The sequence below is a fragment of the Ranitomeya variabilis genome, chromosome 1 (assembly GCF_051348905.1).
Source record: "Ranitomeya variabilis isolate aRanVar5 chromosome 1, aRanVar5.hap1, whole genome shotgun sequence".
Classification (NCBI taxonomy): domain Eukaryota; kingdom Metazoa; phylum Chordata; class Amphibia; order Anura; family Dendrobatidae; genus Ranitomeya; species Ranitomeya variabilis.
The window spans coordinates 580,695,713-580,719,159 of NC_135232.1; the positions used below are offsets into that span (position 1 = coordinate 580,695,713).

Sequence of the window (23,447 nt, forward strand, 5' to 3'; positions counted from 1 at the left end):
TGTGGGGAGCACACACATGTATATATACACCCTGCGGGGAGCACACACATGTATATATACACCCTGTGGGGAGCACACACATGTATATATACACCCTGTGGGGAGCACACACATATATACACCCTGTGGGGAGCACACACATGTATATATACACCCTGTGGGGAGCACACACATGTATATATACACCCTGTGGGGAGCACACACATATATACACCCTGTGGGGAGCACACACATGTATATATACACCCTGTGGGGAGCACACACATGCACACACCATGTGACGCCGCACAGCTGCTCGCAGCACTGAATTCCATCTGATCCACTTTCCTCCCAGAGAGCTGCACCCCCCTCCCGCACATGCTCTCCCCCTTTTCGCTCCCTCCCTCCCTTCACATCTCAAGGGGATCAGAGCAGAACGCACCACAATTCCCCACACAGAGGGGAGAGGGAGGCAGGTTGCAGGCGGCGGGCTCGGTGGTGGCTATGCTGTGGAGCTCTGGGCAGCTGCACACAGTCGCAGGCATTTGCAGCATCTGCATCCTTTGCATCCTCTCCCCCGCCCGCCGCCTCTCATGGTCCAGTCCTGGTACCCTACTTAATTCCCTGTGCTGCTGCATCACATCTCGCCTGACACTAGTTCAGCTGCGCTCCTGATCGGGAGGACACCCCTGTCCCTGCGTCCTCGGTGGAATTACGTGCAGCTCCTTTTTGTGATTGTCCCTTTTTTCCTGTATCACGCAGTGTTGCATCTTCTCTCCTGAGAATCTGGCCGAGGCTCATCTCCTAATCGGTCCTTCCTGGCACGGGAGAAGAGAACACCCCAACATACTTTGTCATTAGGGGAGACGGAGAACGGACGGATCTTACCGGGGAAGGTTTTTTTTCTGGGGCCATTTGATCGTCATGTATCTCGCAGCCATCCTGCTCCTGACCCTGGCTGGTTTCACGGGGGCGAACGTGTCCGAATATGACCGTAAGTACCCCATATTAGTAGCGGGGAGTCTGAGGGGTTCCGGGACTCCCCCAGAGATTTTATATATGTGTATCATTATGTGGCTACGATATTGCTTGTGATCGCCGATATGGCTAGTGGTCACCAATTATGGCTACTGATTGCCAATTATGGCTACTGATTGCTGATATGGTTAGTGATCACCGATTATGGCTACTGATCGCCGATGTTGCTAGTGATCGCCGATTATGGCTACTGATTGCCGATATGGCTGGTGATTGTCGATATGGCTAGTGATCGCCGATTATGGCTAGTGATCACCGATATGGCTAGTGATTGTTGATTGTGGCTAGTGATTGCTGATATGGCTAGTGATTGTCGATTGTGGCTAGTGATTGCTGATATGGCTAGTGATCGCTGAAATGGCTAGTGATCACCGGCATGACTATTGATCGCCCATGTTTCTATTGATTGCCGATTATAGCTAGTGATCGCCGATATGGCTAGTGATCTCCAGTACCACCTGACTTATATTTCTATGTATATATATATATATATATATATATATATATATATATATATACATATACATATTAATCAACATCTCCATATATATATTTGTAGGGATGTTTATGTCATGTCTTATATTTGTGTATATAAATATGTATTGATCAACATCTCCATGTATATGTATTCGTAGGGTTGTTTACATTGTGTACTATATTTGTGAATATATATATATATATATATATATATATATACATATATACTGTATATACACAATACCTCTTTAGACAGTATCAATCCACATATACTTGTGAATATACAGTATATACATTTACAGGGATGTTTATGTTGTGTGTTACATTTATCTTCATGCTCTCTATGTCAGTACATATCTATACATACATACACATATATTTATATACACACTTAGTCAGTCAACGTCTACATGTATATTCATAAATATATACATCCATATATATGCATGCACTGTGATAGAAAGCATGGGGCGAGTGTACGTGTGTGCCTATCTATTTATAGAAAGAAATATATATACTTAATATATACATGCATATATATATATATATATAAATATATATATACATCTATTTCAAAATAAATAACTATATATAAATATTTGTAGTATGTGTGTATCAGTATATATATACAATTACATTTCTATTTATGTGTTCATTTCAGCATGAATTCACATGTAGGTGTGTTCCTATATAGATGTTGTGTCCATACATATGTGTATATATATATATATATATATATATATATATACATATATATATATATCGATACCAATGTGCATCTAGATGTACGCACACTACATTTCTCTTTATGGGGTTGTTTGTTATGTCCGCACCTTCCCGTTGTTGGAGCACAAACAAGAAGGGGAGGCTCAGCCTCGGCCTCGGAGCTTAGGGTTACCCTCTGTGGAGGTTGGGTCGCTGCATTAACCACTTGAGTGCTGGATCACAATGTATTAGCCGGAAATGATTGCAGAGCTGTGAGGGTCTGACTCCATGGGCCGGCAGATGGAGCAGCGCAGAGGACCCTCTTAATGTATGCAAACACACCCTCTTCTGGTACAGCGAACAAATTGCCACCTGTACTTTATGGGTCGTGGTTGCGGAAAGACAATAAATGCTGCTCGCGCTGCGATACAGGATATCAGACATCCTTGGGAGTAGAGGGTCTGGTCCCAAGAACCTGCACTCTACTCCACCCCGCAGCATTTGGAAATATTTTTTACTTTTAAACCGTTATGTCATCTCTGTCTGTATAATTTAACCCTCATTGAGCGGCGTTGAAGGAAGCTAGGAAGACGGAGTGATGCGGGGGTGCACATACTTTCGCAGCGGACATAGAAAACATTCCCAATGCTTCGTACGGGACACGCGCCAGGATAATTAGCAGGGCAGATTAACAGAAACCCTTTTGTCACGTCCCCTTCCCGAGCCGGGGGTTGTGTTCGTTAATGCTACATTCTTCTTTACGGGGCGCTGGGAATTTCTCTCTTTTTTTCCCTGCGTGGTTAATAGGGTCACATTGTTGGGTTTCTACAGCCGAGAACACAAATAATCACAGCCATAGCACTTCCTGTAAAAACTCATTATCGAAGGGTAAATAAGAGGGGAGCAGCGAGAAAAGACCCTTAACCATTAATCTTCTCCACTGCTACAAATATAATGAAACATCGGAGGGCGATTTATTGAGGGTCGAACAGAACATATATTTAGCGGTAGGTTGCCTACGCCTGTTTACTACCATGAATTAGAGTGCAAGCATTTGGGATCGGAGGGGGGCAATGCTCATACACTGTACCATAATATTATGTCCCATGTTACGCAAGTGCAAGTAATTTAGATCTCGCCGTCTCTCATTTTTTTCCATTTGATGGAAGATATAGAGGCGGTTGTCTGATATGGATTGTGGTTTATCGAGGAGGGTGATGAAAGATTTGTAATTGTTGTTTTATAGATAAGTGAAGACAAACCTCCCATCCTTGGGTTGGGATGTCCATCGTCTCAAAAGCCTGAGGTCTTCTCTATAACCAGCCTTTGCCTATTTGGGATTTTTTTTCTGTTACCCATGCTGGAGAGATTATGGGGGTTGAGTTGGATTTGCTAGTGTAAAATGTCCTAGTGGTGTATATCCAAGCTCCCAAAGGGCGCCATATAGACCTGTGACCTCCTGGACGTCATAGCATAGCAAATTACCTACTCGTCTAGCAGCTTTCCGCCATGGCAGTGGAGGGGGTTAACGTCCCATCCCTCCGTTATCGTACGCCTTTCTGGTTCTCATTGAACCCTGAGAGAGAGATCTTTTCTGAGCTACGGGAACTATTGTGATACACAATTGATTCCAGCCTTCAAACTCCCATTCCAACTCATCACCCGTCAAAACATGGGCCCAAAGTGACAACTTGACGCTCAGAGCCCAAAGAGAAGAGCAGCAGGGTTCTTCCCAAATGGCTGCTTCTTGCTTCACAGGGTCACGGACCTCTTGAGTGATACTGGTGTCTTTTATGGTTTTCCCTCATCCATATCAGAGTATTCTATGAATGATCAACTTTGGGTCTCTCCACAGGAGAACCACTGACCTTTCTTCATCAGTAGAATTGTCTTGCAGACTTTTTTCTTCTTCTTTTGAAATATAGATTTTAATTTGAAATCTTCTATTTACAAGGCCCCTTTGGATAAAAAGAGATACCGTAGTTTATATTCAAAGGCGTCCATATTCTGTGAGAAAAAGAAGAAAGTCTGGAAGACAACTCTACTGATGGGAAAGGTCCACAGCTGTCCTTGATGATCCATGGACATGTTTTTACAGCCTCATCAGCACTATATGGACAACATGGTTGTCCTTAGAATGTCGTGTCTGCTTCCTTTTTCAGCTGAACCTACTGAAAGGGTTCTACACTAGGGTAAGAAGGTAGTCTGGAAGGCAACTCTACTGATCACAAGGATCCACAGCTCTCCTTGATGATCTATGATCATGTTCTAAGTAGGAAAGGGTGAAATTAGAGCTATATGGATGACATAAGCACCCTTTGATTGCCATGGTTTTTTGTTTCCTGATCCCCAATCAGCCCAACGTACTGAGATATTCTCCACAAAGGGAAAAAGAAAGTCTGTAAGATAACTCTACTGATGGGAAAGGTCCACAACTCTTCATGATGATCTATGAACGTATCCAAAGTTGAAGAAAGCTGCATTGCCGCTATAGAGATGACATGATTGCCCTTTGATTGTCGTTCTTTCGTGTTTCTTGTTCAATAATCACAAGAACCTAAATGTCTAATGATCACCTACTGAGAGGTTCTCCAAAAGTGAGGAATATATCTTGACAAACCTTGAAAATACTTACAAAGAGATAATGCTAAACAATAAATGTCAATTGCGGTCCATATTCCATAAGTATGGTGTAGGTAGAAGTGCTAAAGAAAGTCTGTAAGACAACTCAAATGAAGGGACAGTTCCACAGCTCTACATGATGATTAACGGATATATCCAAAATAATAAAGAATAGTATCCCAATATCGATGACATAATCGCTCTTTGATTGTCATGATTCCAATCACAAGAACGTAATATCTCATGATCACCTACTGAGCAGTCCTTCACAAGTGGAGACTAATATTCAATAACCCTTTAAAATAACATCAAATGCCTCATTAGATGAGTTGGGGTAACATTGAAAGATTGTAGAATTTTATTTTCCCCTTGTAGAGAACTCCTCAGAAGGTCGGGCTGATTGAGAAATAGGAAACCATGACAATCAAAGGGCAATTGGGTAATCCATATTGTTGTGATGCAGCCCAAATTACATCTACTGTGTAGAATTACCCACACTCTTTGATGGTATTGGAAAGAGCTGCCAATTTTTTTCCCACTTGTGAAGAACCTCTCAGTAGGTGATCGTGAGATGTTATGTTCTTGTAATTCGGGAATAGGAAACTATAGTAATCAAAGGGTGATTACGTCATCCATATTTATGTAATTCAGTCCTGTGATGTTCCTCTTTCCTACTTGGGATATGTCTACAGACCATCATGGAGAGTAATGGAACCATCCCATTAACAGAGTTGTTTTTTGAGACCTTCTTATGGTACTTCTAGGTAGGTATAAAAAAGTATTGAATAGGTTTGGGAATTAGTACTAAAAGTCCTAGTCGATAATTGAGGTATTGAGTAGTATGGATATAGCGCAATCTTCCCTTGCCTAAGGAACCTCTCAGTTGCTGTTTGTGAGGTATTAATTTCCTGTGACCACCATAGCTCAAAAAGAAGATTCACATGCCCAAAGAACGGTCATTTGGCACTTGCTGAAGCGATGATGTATCTGTTTGGTTCTAGAGTTTCCCAATATAAGACTTGAATGTGATTTTGGTTTTGACCATTTGTACAAATGCATAATTTCTTAACTAATCTGTAAACCAGTGGCATAGTGTGGAGGTTATGGCCATAGAAACTGTCGCCAAATCTTATGGGGGCGCAAAGTCTCTTCTTTAGGGTTAGTAGGATGTAAAGGTACTTCTTTTATCAGGTGCAGATGAATGGTGTTTGTTCAGGAGCTGTAAAAAAAAAATTAATAGCGGAATTGGGTTGTTTTGACCATTTTATCCCACTTGGATTTATTTTCACATTTTTAAGTCCATTTTAAGGTAACATAAATGGTTTCATTCAAAACTGCAACTTGTTCCGCATTTATAAGTCCTCATATGGGCATGTCAAAGGAAACTGCAAATATAAAAATTTGCCAGGGGTATTTAGGTGCTGGACTAGTACAGCCAACCCGATCTTTGCAATATTGAAGCCTTAAAGAGGATCTCAAGCTCTCTGGTCAAAAGTGGTGAGAGTTATTTTAATTTTATTCCCCTACTATTTTGATTATTCCATTTTTTTTACATCCATTGTACAGTTCCAGATTAGTGATGAGCTAGTGTGCTCGTTACTTGGGTTTTCCCAGCATGCTCAGGTATTCTCTGAGTATTTTGGGAGTGCTCATAGATTATGTTTGTGTCCCCGCAGTGGTATGATTTGCGGCTGCTAGACTGCATGAAAACATGCAGGGATTGCTTGTGTCATGTCGGACGCTGTTCAGACCAGGTCGCTCGACAGACAGGGGTAATTCCGCTTTTGACCACTATGTGCTCATTGGCGTCGGCTAGATTTTATCTAGCTGGTCCGGGGTTAATTTACCTGATCCTCGGATTGGAAGCTGGGCCATGCCCATTGCCTTTAAATAGTTCTCCTGATCTTTGGGCGTCGCCAATTATAGCTTCTGTCTTGTGCGTTGTTATCTCGGTCTGGAGTGGAGAGCTGGTTGTTGGAGATTCGTTGCTGGTGGTGTATTTTCCTTTGTCTTATTTACTCCTACCTATATTTGTATTTATTTTGCCCTGCATATTTATAGTGTATTCCTGAGTGACTGCGGTGTGGTGTATATTTTCCTTTATCCTTGTCTGTGCTAACTGTGGGTATTGGTGTATTACCTCTTCCCTGGGTGGTGGGCGGAGGTTTCAGCCTAGGGTTGAAACAGGAGACAGGGTGAGGTTCGAGGCTTGGACATGCACACCATCAGTGTAAACTCCAGGTAGAAGATCAGTCAGGATTTCCCTAGTCTGAGGGAAATTGCAGGGGCCCGGGTTATTAGCTCTCACTCCCCTAGTCTCCCCGTGACAGCTTGTTTGTTAGGGAATCCCCACATGTATTCAGGCTGTCTAGCAGCCACAAATCATGCAGCTGCGGGGACACAAACATAATCTATGAGCACTCCCAAAATACTCAGAGAATACCTGAGCATGCTGGGAAAACCCAAGTAACGAGCACACTCGCTCATCACTATTCCAGATATATGGCCATTTTTATTCGGAGCCAATTTTTATGGTCTTTACTAAAAGCGCATGGCTGACTGGATCCTCTAGGGAGTGTCTTTAGGAGTTATTTCCCTGTGAGACACACCTCCTCGGAAAAGACTATCAAAACTTACACTAAGTAAAATGCACAAACCTCTGGAACCATATGGCGGATTCTAAAAAAAACAAAAACCGGAATACTCGGAGGGAGCAGAGGGAATAAAACATGAACACCAACTGGCCAACTTTTGACTTGATGATGGGTGCTCTTTAAAGAATTTTCCTTCTCCACACCGAAGGATCTCGCCTTCTATACCTCACCAGCCGTAGTTGTACTTTCCTTCAGATGTTGTTAACCGCTCAATTGTACCACACTTATCATGAATTTAATTAACTTCTTCCGTTATTTGCTCAGAAGTTAACCATTTAGCATTATTTCTTTTACGAAAATTTCATTTTAGCTCAGAGCCGACCTTCTGCTTGACTCTTGAGGTGCTGTTGCCACCCACAACCCCACCATCTTTTGTCTATTAAAAGGGTTAATTAAGGTAATGAAAGGACCGATAAATATGCAGAATTTATACTCGCCATAGCTTAGACAAATGCTGGTATTGGAGGAATTTTATTACAGCCACTCTTGCATCAATTTGATTTATTCAGTCGGTAAGCATGTCGTAAAAATTTACACATGTAATAAGCGCCATCCATCTCCCGGATGCAGTAATTAGCTAAAGTTCCCGGACCAGAAAGGATCACAATCCGAATATTCCACCCATAATCGCATTAGTAGATGTGAAGCCGTTGGAAATTCCACATGAAAGCGGACAAAGGAATGAAAAAAAGGGGTAAAAGCTCCCACATGCGTATTTTATGCGGCGATAAATTCATTTGACGCAGGTCACCGGGTTAATGCAGCAAAATCATTTACTTTATATTTTGCAGCAAGTCCATCCTTTGCAGAAGTCTTGCGGCTCGTGATGCTCGGTTGTTTACGGTAAATCTGATTACTTCAGCGCTATTTTAATATTTGTATTAATTATTCAGGGAGGCACTGCAGATGTACAATGAAATGTTTCTCCTGACCTGGAAGATACATTATGCATTATATTGAAGAATAAGCCTCCTTAGATCTTAAAAACGTTCATTTTGTGCTGCGGGGAGAAAACACCAGCCGGGGTGCCCCCTAGCCGTCTGCGACCTCTGAAGAAGGTCAGTTGCCATCATCTTCCCTCATTGTCTTTAGTTTTCCATTAAAAAATGACGTTTTTCTGACAATTGGGATCTCGTGTTGTTGCTGCCATGCGGTGCCTCTGAGAGGCATGATGTTCTACTCTAGACGTATTGACAGTGTGGTAGAACATGCTCTGATTAATATCAGAGACATGTAGAGGTAACGTACGTGAATGCATGTTTTGTTTGAAAAAAGTAAGTCTCTCTGTATCCAGACGTACGTTTCGCTTGTGCTTCTTCAAACCCACTGTATGAAGCACACGCGAAACGTACATCCAAATGCAGAGAGCCCTGTTGGGTTGATACATTATGTTTATACTTCATAAAAAAATTGTATAAAACAAACATGTATAAAAGTGGGAAAACACACCCACAAAACAGAGAAAGACAGGAGTCGGATTGTATGAAAAACAGTACATAAAAAACAGAAATTTAGTGGTACACACAAAACAGGCTCTCTATATCTCAACATATGTTTCGCTGACGCTTCTTCCATGGACAATAGCCCCAAAAAAGGCGCAAGTGAAACGTATGTCTGGATGCAGAGAGCCTCTTGGGTAATACTTTATATTTAAATAAAAAAAATAAAAAAAAAATAAACGCGTATAAAAGTGGGAAAACTTACAGATCCAGGAGTTGTATGAAACACAGTACATAAGATACCGAAGTGTGCCCACCAAAACAGGCTCTCTGTATCCCAACGTCCATTTTTCTAACGCTTCTTCCAGGAGCGATAACCCTGAAAAATCATAAGCGAAACATACGTCAGGGTGTAGAGAGCCTGTTGGATTCATATGCTATAGTTACATATATACTAAAGAAATTGTAGGAAACAAACATGTATAAAAGTGGTAAAACTCACAGACAAAAAAAACATAGAGATATATTGGTATATGCGCATGTCACGTCGTTGTTTAGTACTTTGTTGGGCTGTATTCTGTGCTTTATGCCTTTTTTACCTTTTTTCATGATATACTATACTGTGTCTCTTTCGGTGTAACAATTAGAGATAGTTTGGATAATGGATCATTTACTACTATTTACTACTGTTGGCCCATTTCTTTTTTTGTAGGTTTTCTAATTTATGGATTTAAGAAAAAATCCTATAATTTTACATCCCCTGCTTTTCTGAAGATCTTTGAGTCTCCAGATCACAACCCTGTGTTACAGTACTTCCTACACTCCATAGGTTATCAAGGAGAGAGGACAGAAGGAAAGGAGTAACACATGACTCTAAGATCAGACTACACAGGGCATGTTTGTAGTCTGTTACCACCCAGAGGTCTCCATAGTATCTGTATACCCAAGATAAGCAGAATTTTGTTTTCAACCGTTTACAGAGTCACTTCATTTTTTTTCTGTAATTTTAGATACATTTGAGCAAAATAGTTGTTTACGGGGAAGTCCAGGTTTTCCAAAAATGTATTTATGTTCGAGACACTCTTGTTCATGGGTCGTAACTATTGCTCCAGCTCAACTCCAGTTATTTGAATGGGGCTAATATTGAAGACCACCCATGGACCTTGAAATCCTTTTATACCTTATGGTTACTAGTTGCACCTAAACCCTGTTTTTGAGAGATCTCAATATCTCCTGTTGGGCAGAAGAAAACATTATGGATGGTACTAGAGGACCCTATGCTGCCACTCAGTTGCCCCTGTGTTGTGCTGGGATATCACTTCCCGATGAAACGAGAGAGAATCATTTCACACAGTTACTAAAACTTCACTCCCTGTTACAATGCATAACTGGAGCTGTCAAGATGGGGCACAGGTGTCTTGTTTAAGGGGCGACTCACTTGACTGATATTTTGTTTTTGCCAAAGAAAAAGCTTTAATGTCGTACATGCGGAATAATAGGATGCAATAAAATACAAGGTAAGCGCTCACAGCTACGGGAAGCGCAGAGACATTAAACAAACAGTCGTATGCGAGGATAATACTAATAAGGCGAGCCGTCCCTTAAGCGTCCGCCTTGAGTGATGACTAATTATTTCTCCACTCTTCGACAGAGTCCTTTGTATTCATCATCGGGGTCGTTCTGTCTCTTATCAGCTATTACTGTCAGAGGAGATTTGTAAAAAAGTACCGGGCATGGCTCTGGGGAAATCCAAGGTACATGCCAACACTTGCCAGTGTCTTAATGAATCTTAAGCATATGTAGGCCGAGTTCATAATAATATTTCATAAAGAAAGGTAAAGATCGGAGACCGGTTTCCCAGATGATCTGAGGATCATTGTCCATGAGGGCATACGCCTGCCAGCTCCGAGTAATATAGATCCGAAACGTACAGCTAGTGTGTATGTGACTGGCAAGAATATCTACAGGAAATCCGATTATGGCTGAATTAGAGCCAAAACCCTAAAATCTGATGCTCAATGGTTCCTGTTAGGGTCTCATCTAGTCCAGTCTTGTGTATTTATTTATTACGCTCGGGTATCGATTGTATCGCCTAGTCTTGATTTTGGGTCTAGTCTAATCTTATAACTGTTCTTTATTTATTCTAGGGTATGGTCTTCTGTCTTTTTCATTCTAGGATTTAATGTGATCTTGAGTCTATATTTATTCCAGACTTAATCCTTGGTCTGGATTCATTCTAGTCTTTATTCTACTCTTGAGCCCATGATCATTTTCGGCTCTACTGTAGTGTTGGATATACCGTATTTATGTTTAGTCTTGGGTCTTGATTTATTCTTTGTTTTAGTATTAGGATTGTGCTCTTAAGACTGTAGTTATTATAGGGCCTAGTTTAGGATCTTTATTTTTACTAAAGTCTAAACATGGGTCTGTATTTATTCTTGGGCTTAGACTTAGGTCGGTGTTTATTACTTTCTTAAGGCTGTATTTATTCCAGGGTATAGTCTTGGGTCTGTATTTAGTTTAGGTCCTATATTTCTGTTTATATGTGTATATATATATGCAGTGGGAGAAATAAGTATTTTATCCCTTGCTGATTTTGTAAGTTTGCCCTCTGACAAAGACATGAACAGTCTATAACTTTAAGGGTAGGTTAACTTTAACATTGAGAGATAAAATATCAAAAATAAAATCTAGAAAATTACATTGTATAAATTATATAAATTTATTTGCATTTTGCAGTGATAAATAAGTATTTGATCCCCTACCAACCATTAAGAGTTCTGGCTCCTGCAGACCAGCTAGACGCTTCTAATCAAATCTTTACCTGCATTAAAGACAGCTGTCTTACATAGTCACCTTTATAAAAGACTCCTGTCCACAGACTCAAATAATCAGTCAGACTCTAACCTCTACAACATGGGCAAGACCAAAGAGCTTTATAAGGATGTCAGGGACAAGATCATAGATCTGCACAAAGCTGGAATGGGCTGCAAAACCATAAGTAAGATGCTGGGTGAGAAGGAGACAATTGTTGGTGCAATAGTAAGAAATTGGAAGAAATCCTTGATCATGAGGAAGGTGAGAGATCAGCCTAAAACTACACAAGAGGAACTTGTTAAGGATCTCAATGCAGCTGGGTCCACAGTCACCAAGAAAACCATTGGGAACATATTACGCTGTGCAGGTGGAGGTGTCTTAAATAATATGTGTCTCCCAGCCATTGGCTGGGAACACTTTAAGACGGCATGCATGGCCCCTTTAAGATGGAGAGTTCTCCCTAAGCACAGTGCCCGGAGATCTGTGTGCGCACATCGGGCAGCGCAGACAAGGAAGGAGGAGGAAGAGCAGGATGAGGGCTGCAGCGTGAGTGAGTCAGCGTTCCTGCAGGGGGAGAGGGACAGCGTGCAGGGATGCCAGTGCTACATCTGGATTTATTCCATGACGTAGTCTCTATAGTTTAGTCTAGGGTCTGTATTTATTTTATAGCCTAGTCTTGGGTCTGTATTTATTCTATTCCCTCCATTTGGGTCTGTATTTATTCTATGGCTAAGTGTTGGGTCTGTATTCATTCTATGGCTTATTGGTTGGTCTGTAGTTATGCTATGGCCTATTGTTGGATCTGTATTTCTTTTATGGCCTAGTGTTGGGTCTGTATTTATTCTATGTACTAGTGTTGGGTCTGTATTTATTGTATGGTAATGTCTTCTATGACTTTGTTTTGGGTTTGTATTTATTCAAGACTTAAAGGGAACCTGTCACCCCTAATATCAATGATGAGGTAAGCCCACCTGTTGTGAACTATACCTTTTGGCTCCCTCTTGTGGTCACTAGTGATTTGGCACTTGGATTGTCTTTTACCAGGTTGGTACTCACCTGCTTCGTTAGACCATGGGTGTTGCTATTTAAACTTCCTGGATTCTCAGTCCAGTGCCTGGCATCGTTGTAATCAGTTCACTTCTGTTTGCTCCTGTCTTCAGGTCCTGGTTCTTTGCAAGATAAGCTAAGTCCTGCTTTCGTACTTTTGATCATTTGCATTGTTCTTATTTTTGTCCAGCTTGTACAAAATGTGATTCCTGATATCGCTGGAAGCTCTAGGGGGCTGATATTCTCCCCCCACACTGTCAGTCGGTTTGGGGGTTCTTGGATATTCAGCGTGGATATTTTGCAGGGTTTTTTGCTGACCATATAAGTCTTCTTACTATATTCTGCTATTAGTCAGTGGGCCTCTCTTTGCTAAATCTAGTTCATTCTTACGTTTGTCCTTTCTTCTTACCTCACCGTTATTATTTGTTGGGGGCTTGTATTACTTTGGGGTCTTTTCTCTGGAGGCAAGAGAGGTCTTATTTTCCCTGATAGGGTTAGTTAGTTCTCCGGCTGGCGCGAGACGTCTAGGATCAATGTAGGCACGTTCCCCGGCTGCTGTTAGTGTTTGCGCTAGGATCAGGTATATGGTCAGCCTAGTTACCACTTCCCTAAGAGCGAGTATTTATGTTTTGCAGACTTTGCGGTAATCTCTGAGGTCCCCTGCCATTGGGACCATAACAGTATGCCAGGCCAATAAATAGTTAATGCATTGCTGAAGTGGGATTAAAAGAAAAGAAGTTCTGAGGTTTTTTTTTTGTTTTTTTTTTCCCCTTTATCTCTGAGTGGCTTGAAACTTTGCTGCAGACATGAATGTTCAGACCTTGATTACTAGTGTGGATCAGCTTGCTGCACGTGTGCAGGGCATTCAGGATTTTGTTGTTAGCAGTCCTATGTCAGAGCCTAAGATACCTATTCCTGAGCTGTTCTCTGGAGATCGATTTAAATTTAGGAATTTTAGGAATAATTGTAAATTGTTTCTATCTTTGAAACCTCGTTCGTCTGGAGATTCAGCTCAGCAAGTAAAAATTGTTATCTCCTTCTTGCGTGGCGACCCTCAGGATTGGGCTTTCTCGTTAGCGCCAGGAGATCCGGCATTGGCGGATGTTGATGCGTTTTTTCTGGCGCTCGGATTGCTTTATGAGGAGCCTAATCTTGAAATTCAGGCAGAAAAAGCTCTACTGGCCATCTCTCAGGGCCAGGATGAAGCTGAGGTGTACTGCCAAAAATTTCAGAAGTGGTCCGTGCTTACTCGATGGAATGAATGTGCTCTGGCCGCAAATTTCAGAAATGGCCTTTCTGAAGCCATTAAGAATGTGATGGTGGGTTTTACAATTCCTACAAGTCTGAATGATTCTATGGCGCTGGCTATTCAGATTGATCGGCGTTTGAGGGAGCGCAAATCCACTAAACCTCTGGCGGTGTTGTCTGAACAGACACCTGTCTCAATGCAATGTGATAGAATCCTGACTAGAACCGAACGACAAAATCATAGACGTCAGAATGGGCTGTGTTTTTACTGTGGTGATTCTACACATGTTGTATCAGCATGCTCTAAACGCCTAACCAAGGTTGTCAGTCCTGTCACCATTGGTAATTTGCAGCCTAAGTTTATTTTGTCTGTGACTTTAATTTGTTCATTGTCTTCCTACCCTGTTATGGCATTTGTGGATTCAGGTGCTGCCCTGAGTCTTATGGACTTGTCGTTTGCCAAACGCTGCGGTTTTGTCCTGGAGCCTTTAAAAGTTCCGATTCCTCTCAGAGGAATTGATGCTACGCCACTGGCGGAAAATAAACCGCAGTATTGGACACAAGTGACCATGTGCATGACTCCTGAACATCGGGAGGTGATTCGTTTTCTTGTTCTGCATAAAATGAATGATTTGGTCGTTTTAGGTCTGCCATGGTTACAGACCCATAATCCTGTTTTGGATTGGAAGGCTATGTCTGTGTCAAGTTGGGGTTGTCAGGGAATTCATTGCGATTCTCCGCCGGTGTCTATTGCTTCTTCTATTCCTTCAGAAGTTCCTGAGTATTTGTGTGACTATCAGGATGTATTCAGTGAGTCCAGGTCCAGTGCTCTTCCTCCTCATAGGGACTGTGACTGCGCTATAGATTTGATTCCTGGCAGTAAATTTCCTAAGGGACGATTATTTAATTTGTCTGTACCCGAGCATGCCGCGATGCGTTCTTATGTCAAGGAATCTTTGGAGAAGGGGCATATTCGTCCATCCTCTTCCCCTCTCGGTGCGGGATTCTTTTTTGTGGCCAAGAAAGACGGGTCTTTGAGACCTTGTATAGACTATTGGCTTCTGAATAAAATCACTGTTAAGTTTCAGTATCCTTTGCCACTATTGTCAGACTTGTTTGCTCGGATTAAGGGTGCCAAGTGGTTCACCAAGATAGATCTTCGTGGGGCGTACAACCTTGTGTGCATTAGGCAGGGAGATGAATGGAAAACTGCATTCAATACGCCCGAAGGTCATTTTGAATACTTGGTGATGCCCTTTGGGCTCTCTAATGCCCCTTCAGTGTTTCAGTCCTTTATGCATGATATCTTCCGGAAGTATCTGGATAAATTTTTGATTGTGTATCTGGATGATATTCTAGTTTTCTCGGATGATTGGGATTCTCATGTAAAGCAGGTCAGGATGGTGTTTCAGGTTTTGCGTGATATCGCTTTGTTTGTGAAGGGCTCAAAGTGTCTCTTTGGAGTGCAGAAGGTTTCCTTTTTGGGTTTTATTTTCTCCCCTTCTGCTGTGGAGATGGACCCAGTCAAGGTCCGAGCTATTCATGATTGCACTCAGCCCACTTCTGTTAAGAGTCTTCAGAAGTTCTTGGGGTTTGCTAATTTCTACCGTCGCTTTATCGCTAATTTTTCTAGCGTTGTTAAACCTTTGACGGATATGACCAAGAAAGGTTCTGATGTGGCTAATTGGGCTCCTGCAGCCGTGGAGGCCTTCCAGGAGCTGAAGCGCCGGTTTACTTCGGCGCCTGTTTTGTGCCAGCCTGATGTCTCACTTCCCTTTCAGGTTGAAGTGGATGCTTCTGAGATTGGTGCTGGGGCTGTTTTGTCGCAGAGAGGCTCTGGTTGCTCTGTGATGAGACCATGTGCTTTTTTCTCTAGGAAGTTTTCGCCTGCTGAGCGGAACTATGATGTTGGTAATCGGGAGTTGTTGGCCATGAAGTGGGCATTTGAGGAGTGGCGTCATTGGCTCGAGGGTGCTAAGCATCGTGTGGTGGTCTTGACTGATCACAAAAATCTGATGTATCTCGAGTCTGCTAAGCACCTGAATCCTAGACAGGCTCGTTGGTCATTGTTTTTCTCTCGTTTTGACTTTGTGGTCTCGTACCTGCCTGGTTCGAAGAATGTTAAGGCTGATGCTCTTTCTAGGAGCTTTGTGCCTGACTCTCCTGGAGTCTCGGAGCCAGCTGGTATTCTTAAAGAGGGAGTAATCGTGTCGGCCATATCTCCTGATTTGCGACGTGTGTTGCAGAGATTTCAGGCTGGTAGACCTGACTCTTGTCCACCCGACAGACTGTTTGTTCCTGATAAATGGACCAGCAGGGTCATTTCCGAGGTTCATTCCTCGGTGTTGGCAGGGCATTCGGGAATTTTTGGTACCCGAGATTTGGTGGCTAGGTCCTTTTGGTGGCCTTCCTTGTCACGGGATGTGCGGTCATTTGTGCAGTCCTGTGGGACTTGTGCTCGGGCTAAGCCTTGTTGTTCTCGTGCTAGCAGGTTGCTTCTGCCCTTGCCCGTCCCGAAGAGGCCTTGGACACACATTTCCATGGATTTCATTTCTGATCTTCCGGTGTCTCAAGGAATGTCTGTCATTTGGGTGGTGTGTGATCATTTTTCCAAGATGGTCCATTTAGTACCCTTGCCTAAGTTGCCTTCCTCTTCCGATCTGGTTCCTTTGTTTTTTCAGAATGTGGTTCGGTTACACGGCATTCCGGAGAATATCGTGTCCGACAGAGGATCCCAGTTTGTGTCCAGATTCTGGCGATCTTTTTGTGCTAAAATGGGCATTGATTTGTCGTTTTCATCTGCCTTCCATCCTCAGACTAATGGTCAAACGGAGCGAACTAATCAGACACTGGAGGCTTATTTGAGATGTTTTGTTTCTGCGGACCAGGATGATTGGGTGACCTTCTTGCCATTGGCGGAGTTTGCCCTTAATAATCGGGCTAGTTCCGCTACTTTGGTTTCGCCATTCTTCTGCAACTCTGGTTTTCATCCTCGTTTCTCCTCGGGTCATGTTGAGTCTTCTGACTGTCCTGGGGTGGATTCCGTGGTGGATAGGTTGCAGCGGATTTGGAATCATGTGGTGGATAACTTGAAGTTGTCACAGGAGAAGGCTCAGCGTTTTGCCAACCGCCGCCGCGGTGTGGGCCCCCGACTTCGTGTTGGGGATTTGGTTTGGTTGTCTTCTCGGTATGTCCCTCTGAAGGTTTCCTCTCCTAAGTTTAAGCCTCGCTTTATTGGTCCTTATAAAATTTTGGAAGTTCTTAACCCGGTTTCTTTTCATTTGGATCTTCCGGTGTCGTTTGCCATTCACAACGTGTTCCATAGGTCTTTGTTGCGGCGGTACGTTGTACCTGTGGTTCCTTCTGTTGAGCCTCCTGCTCCGGTGTTGGTTGAGGGCGAGTTGGAGTACGTAGTGGAGAAGATCTTGGATTCTCGTCTCTCTAGACGGAGGCTTCAGTATTTGGTCAAATGGAAGGGCTATGGTCAGGAGGATAATTCCTGGGTGGTTACCTCTGATGTGCATGCGGCCGATTTAGTTCGTGCCTTCCACGCTGCTCATCCTGGTCGCCCTGGTGGTCTTGGTGAGGGTTCGGTGACCCCTCCTTAGAGGGGGGGTACTGTTGTGAACTATACCTTTTGGCTCCCTCTTGTGGTCACTAGTGATTTGGCACTTGGATTGTCTTTTACCAGGTTGGTACTCACCTGCTTCGTTAGACCATGGGTGTTGCTATTTAAACTTCCTGGATTCTCAGTCCAGTGCCTGGCATCGTTGTAATCAGTTCACTTCTGTTTGCTCCTGTCTTCAGGTCCTGGTTCTTTGCAAGATAAGCTAAGTCCTGCTTTCGTACTTTTGATCATTTGCATTGTTCTTATTTTTGTCCAGCTTGTACAAAATGTGATTCCTGATATCGCTGGAAGCTCTAGGGGGCTGATATTCTCCCCCCACACCGTCAGTCGGTTTGGGGGTTCTTGGATATTCAGCGTGGATATTTTGCAGGGTTTTTTGCTGACCATATAAGTCTTCTTACTATATTCTGCTATTAGTCAGTGGGCCTCTCTTTGCTAAAACCTAGTTCATTCTTACGTTTGTCCTTTCTTCTTACCTCACCGTTATTATTTGTTGGGGGCTTGTATTACTTTGGGGTCTTTTCTCTGGAGGCAAGAGAGGTCTTATTTTCTCTGATAGGGTTAGTTAGTTCTCCGGCTGGCGCGAGACGTCTAGGATCAACGTAGGCACGTTCCCCGGCTGCTGTTAGTGTTTGCGCTAGGATCAGGTATATGGTCAGCCTAGTTACCACTTCCCTAAGAGCAAGTATTTATGTTTTGCAGACTTTGCGGTAATCTCTGAGGTCCCCTGCCATTGGGACCATAACACCCACCGTCATCAGGAGCTTATCTACAGCATTCTGTAATGCTGTAGATAAGCCCCCGATGTTACCTGAAAGAGGAGAAAAGAGGTTAGATTATACTCACCCAGGGGAGGTCCCACTGCGGTCCGGTCCGATGGGCGTCTCAGGTCTGCTCCGGCACCTCCTATCTTCATTCCATGACGTCCTCTTCTGGTCTTCACGCCGCAGCTCCGGCGCAGGCGTACTTTGCCCTGTTGAGGGCAGAGCAAAGTACTGTAGTGCGCTGGCACCGGGCCTCTCTGACCTTTCCGGCGCCTGCGCACTGCAGTACTTTGCTCTGCCCTCAACAGGGCAGACAAAGTACGCCTGTTCCGGAGCTTCAGCATGAAGACCAGAAGAGGACGTCATGGAATGAAGATGGGAGGCGCTGTACCAGACCTGAGACTCCCATCGGAGCAGGACCGCCCCTGGGTGAGTATAATCTAATGTCTTTTTCTCCTCTTTCAGGTAACATCGGCGGCTTATCTACAGCATTACAGAATGCTGTAGATATAATCCACTGATGACGGAGAGCTTACCTCACCATCGATTTTGGGGGTGACAGGTTCCCTTTAATATTGCGTGTGTATTTATTATGTGATCTTCTTTTGGGTACGTATGTATTCATGGTCTACTTTTGGATCCATATGTATATAAGTTAATTGTCTAGTCTAATGTTTTAGTCTGGATACACTTTGAGTTGAGGATTGGTATTAATTTTGGGATGTGATGTAGGGGATAAAAGTACTACATGTACTGTAATTCAGACATGTTGAATTGGAGACAATTTTGGTCTTGGTCTTAATAAACTGGGAATATGACATGAAAATAGGACTCTTATCACACCACTTTTTAGAATTTGCCAAGCGTCACTGCTCAGAAGAAGCTAGGTATGCCACCACCGAGTGAAGTCATTGCTGTGGCATTTTGCCGGCAATCTGGACATTGTCCTACCTGTATTTGGTGGAGAAAGAGACAATGAGACAATGTTCTACTTTACCTCCTTATCCCATTTATACCTGCTTGATGGCCATTTTTTCCATGTTCTTCTCTATGTTCTTGTTCCCCATCACTTTCCCCTACATCATTGTACCACTGAAACATGTAAGCCGCAAAAACTGCAAATTATGGAAGGCGCTTATTACAACTCATTTTAACTAAAGACTATTATTTCCAGCGTTTTTACTTAAGCATTTTAGGAGGCCGGCTCCTTAGCGAAGTCTGTGTTAATGTGACATTAAGTGAAATTAATGTCACTTGGGCCTCTCCTTGTTATGATTCAGTCATTGGTGATCTACCTCATTAACATCGTACTGTAAATCACCTTGTACAGGGAAAACGTCTAGTCAACATTTAGCACGCCGTTTCTAGAGGACTGACACTAATGTGGCTGGTACTGCCTCCTACAAATTCCAGATAGGGTTGCAGGTCATGCCTTAGGGGAACACAGCACCTTGGAAAAAGGTTAGAGTAACGTAAAATACCCAGGAGCCAGATCCCACCATGAACCTTGAAAAGTTAACCCCCATATACACTTTAGATAGCTGTCAGCCAAATGATGGCTTGACCAATTTTTTAGCGCACCATTTTTTCCCTACCTTTATTATTTGTGTTCTGCATGAGAAAGCCGCTTTCAAACTCTTCTGCCGGTGGCCTGCTTTCCTAGAGAGCAAATGAATTGCTAAACTTATTTTAGACATGCCAGATCCCTCTGTCCCTCGACATCATCCATCAATATCGATGGATTTGGCCTACGTTAGTCTGATATCTATGAGGTCGTTTAGAGATTTCATAGTAATTGTTGCCTACTTGATCAGCTCATCATTTCTTGTTTGAAGTCAGTGGCCATCAGCTAGGCGATACAGGCACCCATACACTGTTGGATGAATTAATGTTTGGCCGATTATCCATAGAGAGAAGCACCTGCTCTATCAATTGCTCTTGTGTTCTCTACCAGGCAACCACTGTCAGACTTCTACTGCGGTGGCATATCTCTTAGATCTGTAGTCAGATGTCTGATTCTTCAGTCGCCCAGCATCATCTAACCGGTGGCCACCTTACACATTAGAATGTCAGCCGAACTGATTGATTTTGGACGGTTTTGGCTGAAGTTCGTCTAATATGTATGGGGGCTTTCAGAGATTTTACAGTAACTATTGCCTGTCGATCAGCTCATCATTTCATGCTTGCCTGTTGAAGTCAGTGGTCATTATCTGGACGATACACTTTGGAGAGTTTTTGGCAAAAGGATGATTTGGCAAACAGTTATCTCCACTTATTCCCCTATGGGTTGGTTGAACGCTCTTGTGTTCTCTCACAGAGAACCTCTGCCAGACTCTTCTGGTGGCTTATCACATGGAGAACAAAAGGATTGGCCAGAATGGATCCTTCTCTCCTCTGTCAGGATTCATTTGGGAGGCAACCACACATTGTGAGACGATCCCACCAATATTGGTGGCTTCAGCCAACTTTGGGTCCTATCAATATCCTATCACCTGCCCCCTGTCTCATACTCACCCTCCACCTTCATCCTTTTTCAGCATCGCTCACATGGAGTGGCACGGAGGTCACTTTTCATTACATCTCTTTGAGAGCCTCATTCAAGCTTTCATAAACTTGCATTGAGAGCTTGTGACGTAGCTTCTGACTTCCAGGGAGTCAGAAGCTACCGTCACAAGATGACGCTGTAGGACAAGAAGGGTGCTGAGAAATGGTGAAGACACCGGAGAGTGAGTATAAGACCAGGGGACTTACATTTAAAGTGCCACTCCAATGGTGAAAAAAAAAATGGCTGGAGTGGTGCTTTAAATGAAATTTCACCTGCCCCCACTCTCATACTCACCCGACGCTTTTATCATTTTCCAGCATTGCTCACATTGGTCTCTGGTGAAAGTGACCTGCCAACATCTCCCGTGTTTCATGGAGCGGCGCAGAGGTCACTTTTCAATACATCTCTTTGAGAGCCTCATTCTAGCTTTCATTGACGTGCATTAAGCGCTTGTGACGTAGCTTCTGACTTCCGGGGAGTCAGAAGCTACCATCACAAGATGACGCTGTAGGACAAGAGCGGTGCTGAGAAACGGTGAAGACGCCGGAGAGTGAGTATAAGACCAGGGGGCAGGGGACTTGCATTTAAAGTGCCACTCCAATGGTGAAAATAAATATGGCTGTAGTGGTGCTTTAATGGTGGAGCTCAGTGAACCTCTTAGAAGCAGAAGCATTCGACACAAATATCTGATCTAGCTTATGGGATCAAGAGTGTAGGACCTTCCTTTATCACGTCCAGGGTTGCCCCAATTTTAATCTTTCCACTTCTACAGATGTGTCCTGTACCTTTCTTATTGGCTGGATTTATCCCATGACAAATGGAGACAGATGACCAGTTTGGAAATAATATGATTTTTTGCTACTCTGTCGGGTAATGCTATGTTTTCAGCATGACGTGCCGACTTGATGGTTTTGATAGCATGGCTCCACATTGGCTTGATTTGTATCAATCAAAACTAAGTGTTCTTCAACAAATTCAACAAAAGTAAAGGGTGAGTAGGTGCACATTTGTGTCCATTCTCATTGCCGTTGTATTACTGCTGCATAAATGGAGTCGAATACCGATTGCATCCATTAGTTATGGCGCTACCAGGCAGGATGCCTCCCTTGCTAGTCAATTGATATGCACCCGCAGTGCCCAGCAGATGTAATCCTGGAATTGATCAGCGCATTTAACTTTCTACATGAAAGCTGATGGCAGGTATACTATACTCCAGTCTAATCATGGCGTACACCTCTACCTTCCTATGCCAGGTCTACTAGCGAGTCTGTCTTTTATCCACCGAAATCAATATCCCTCGCCCGCAGCAATCCCATTTTCCAGCAGTCTTTTTTTTTATTTTTTACAAACAATGAATCTTTGTGACCGCACTCAGAACTAATGATGCTCAGACATGTCTAATCAAACCTTGATCGATAGAATGTCCCCGATACACTCCAATCTGTGGACTGCCAGGCAGATCCAATCGATTTCCGGGCAAAAAAGTGGACAGGGAGGAGCAGGATTCCAAGGAGAGGTCATTACCCACTGCTGATAAAATCTCTGTAGTCGGCAAGGGATTAGCCTGTCATCCATTATTCCTATTACGGATGTATGCATTAGATTTATTACAGATGATCTCTCTTTAAGCCTCTGGTACTTAGCCACGAGATTGTTTTATTTTTTTATTTCTTTTTAATCCATCATGAAAGTCAATATTGCATGAAATAATCTACAGTAATGGCTTTGCCGTTGTCAGATTTCATTTAAAATTAGAATTGATGCACAGAGAGAGAGAAGAGAAACGAACTTGGCTGGGTCCAATAAGAAGCCTCCCTTAAAGTGTTTCCGTTGTGTTCATTTTTATTTCATAAATCAATAGTTCACATGAAAATAAGCAACTTTGTAATATATTGTATCAGAGAATATATTCATCTTCTACTCTCAATTCAGGGATAAAGTCTGTAAAGTCTGTATTCACTGAAGACTCTGGAGATGGTAGGGGGAGGAGCTAGAGACAGATAAGGGCATGGGGAGGAGCTAGAGGTGTCACAGACATTCCGCTGATAGTTCTCCTGAAATGACAGTTACACTTTACATTTTTTTTAAACAATAACTGCCATCTCCTGTCTCATTAATGGGGAAATCTGTCTTCATTGAATACCTTGTTTACAAGGCCAGACATACTTACTTGCAGAGCTGACGGTCTACTTGTAGTGGCCGCCACAGGGTACTGCACATCCACCTCCTATACAAATCTCCTCCTATCGCAGGGAGTTCTGGGTGTCGGACGCCAGCCGATCAGACATTGTTGACCTATCCTAAGGTGTGTAGTAGACAAAGAGGACCTCTCATCAGGTCAAAAGTGATCAATTTACCCATTTTTTATTTTTGCTTTCCAAATCCGCCATATAGGTCCAGAGATATGGACCTTTTTATTTAATGCTCATTTTTAAACTTATTATTATTTTTTTATTATTATTTTGTTCTGAAACTTTGCAAATC

General features: G+C 42.9%; 1 protein-coding gene across 1 annotated transcript in view; it reads left to right on the top strand.

Moving 5' to 3' along the window:
- The first annotated feature begins 292 nt into the window (after window positions 1–292).
- The window catches only part of CADM3 (cell adhesion molecule 3), a 402,176-nt gene continuing 379,021 nt past the window's right edge, over window positions 293–23,447 (top strand). The window contains exon 1 of the mRNA XM_077257667.1: window positions 293–973. Within this exon, the coding sequence (XP_077113782.1) occupies window positions 904–973 (70 nt within the window). The 5' untranslated portion in view covers window positions 293–903. The remainder of the gene's footprint in view (window positions 974–23,447) is intronic.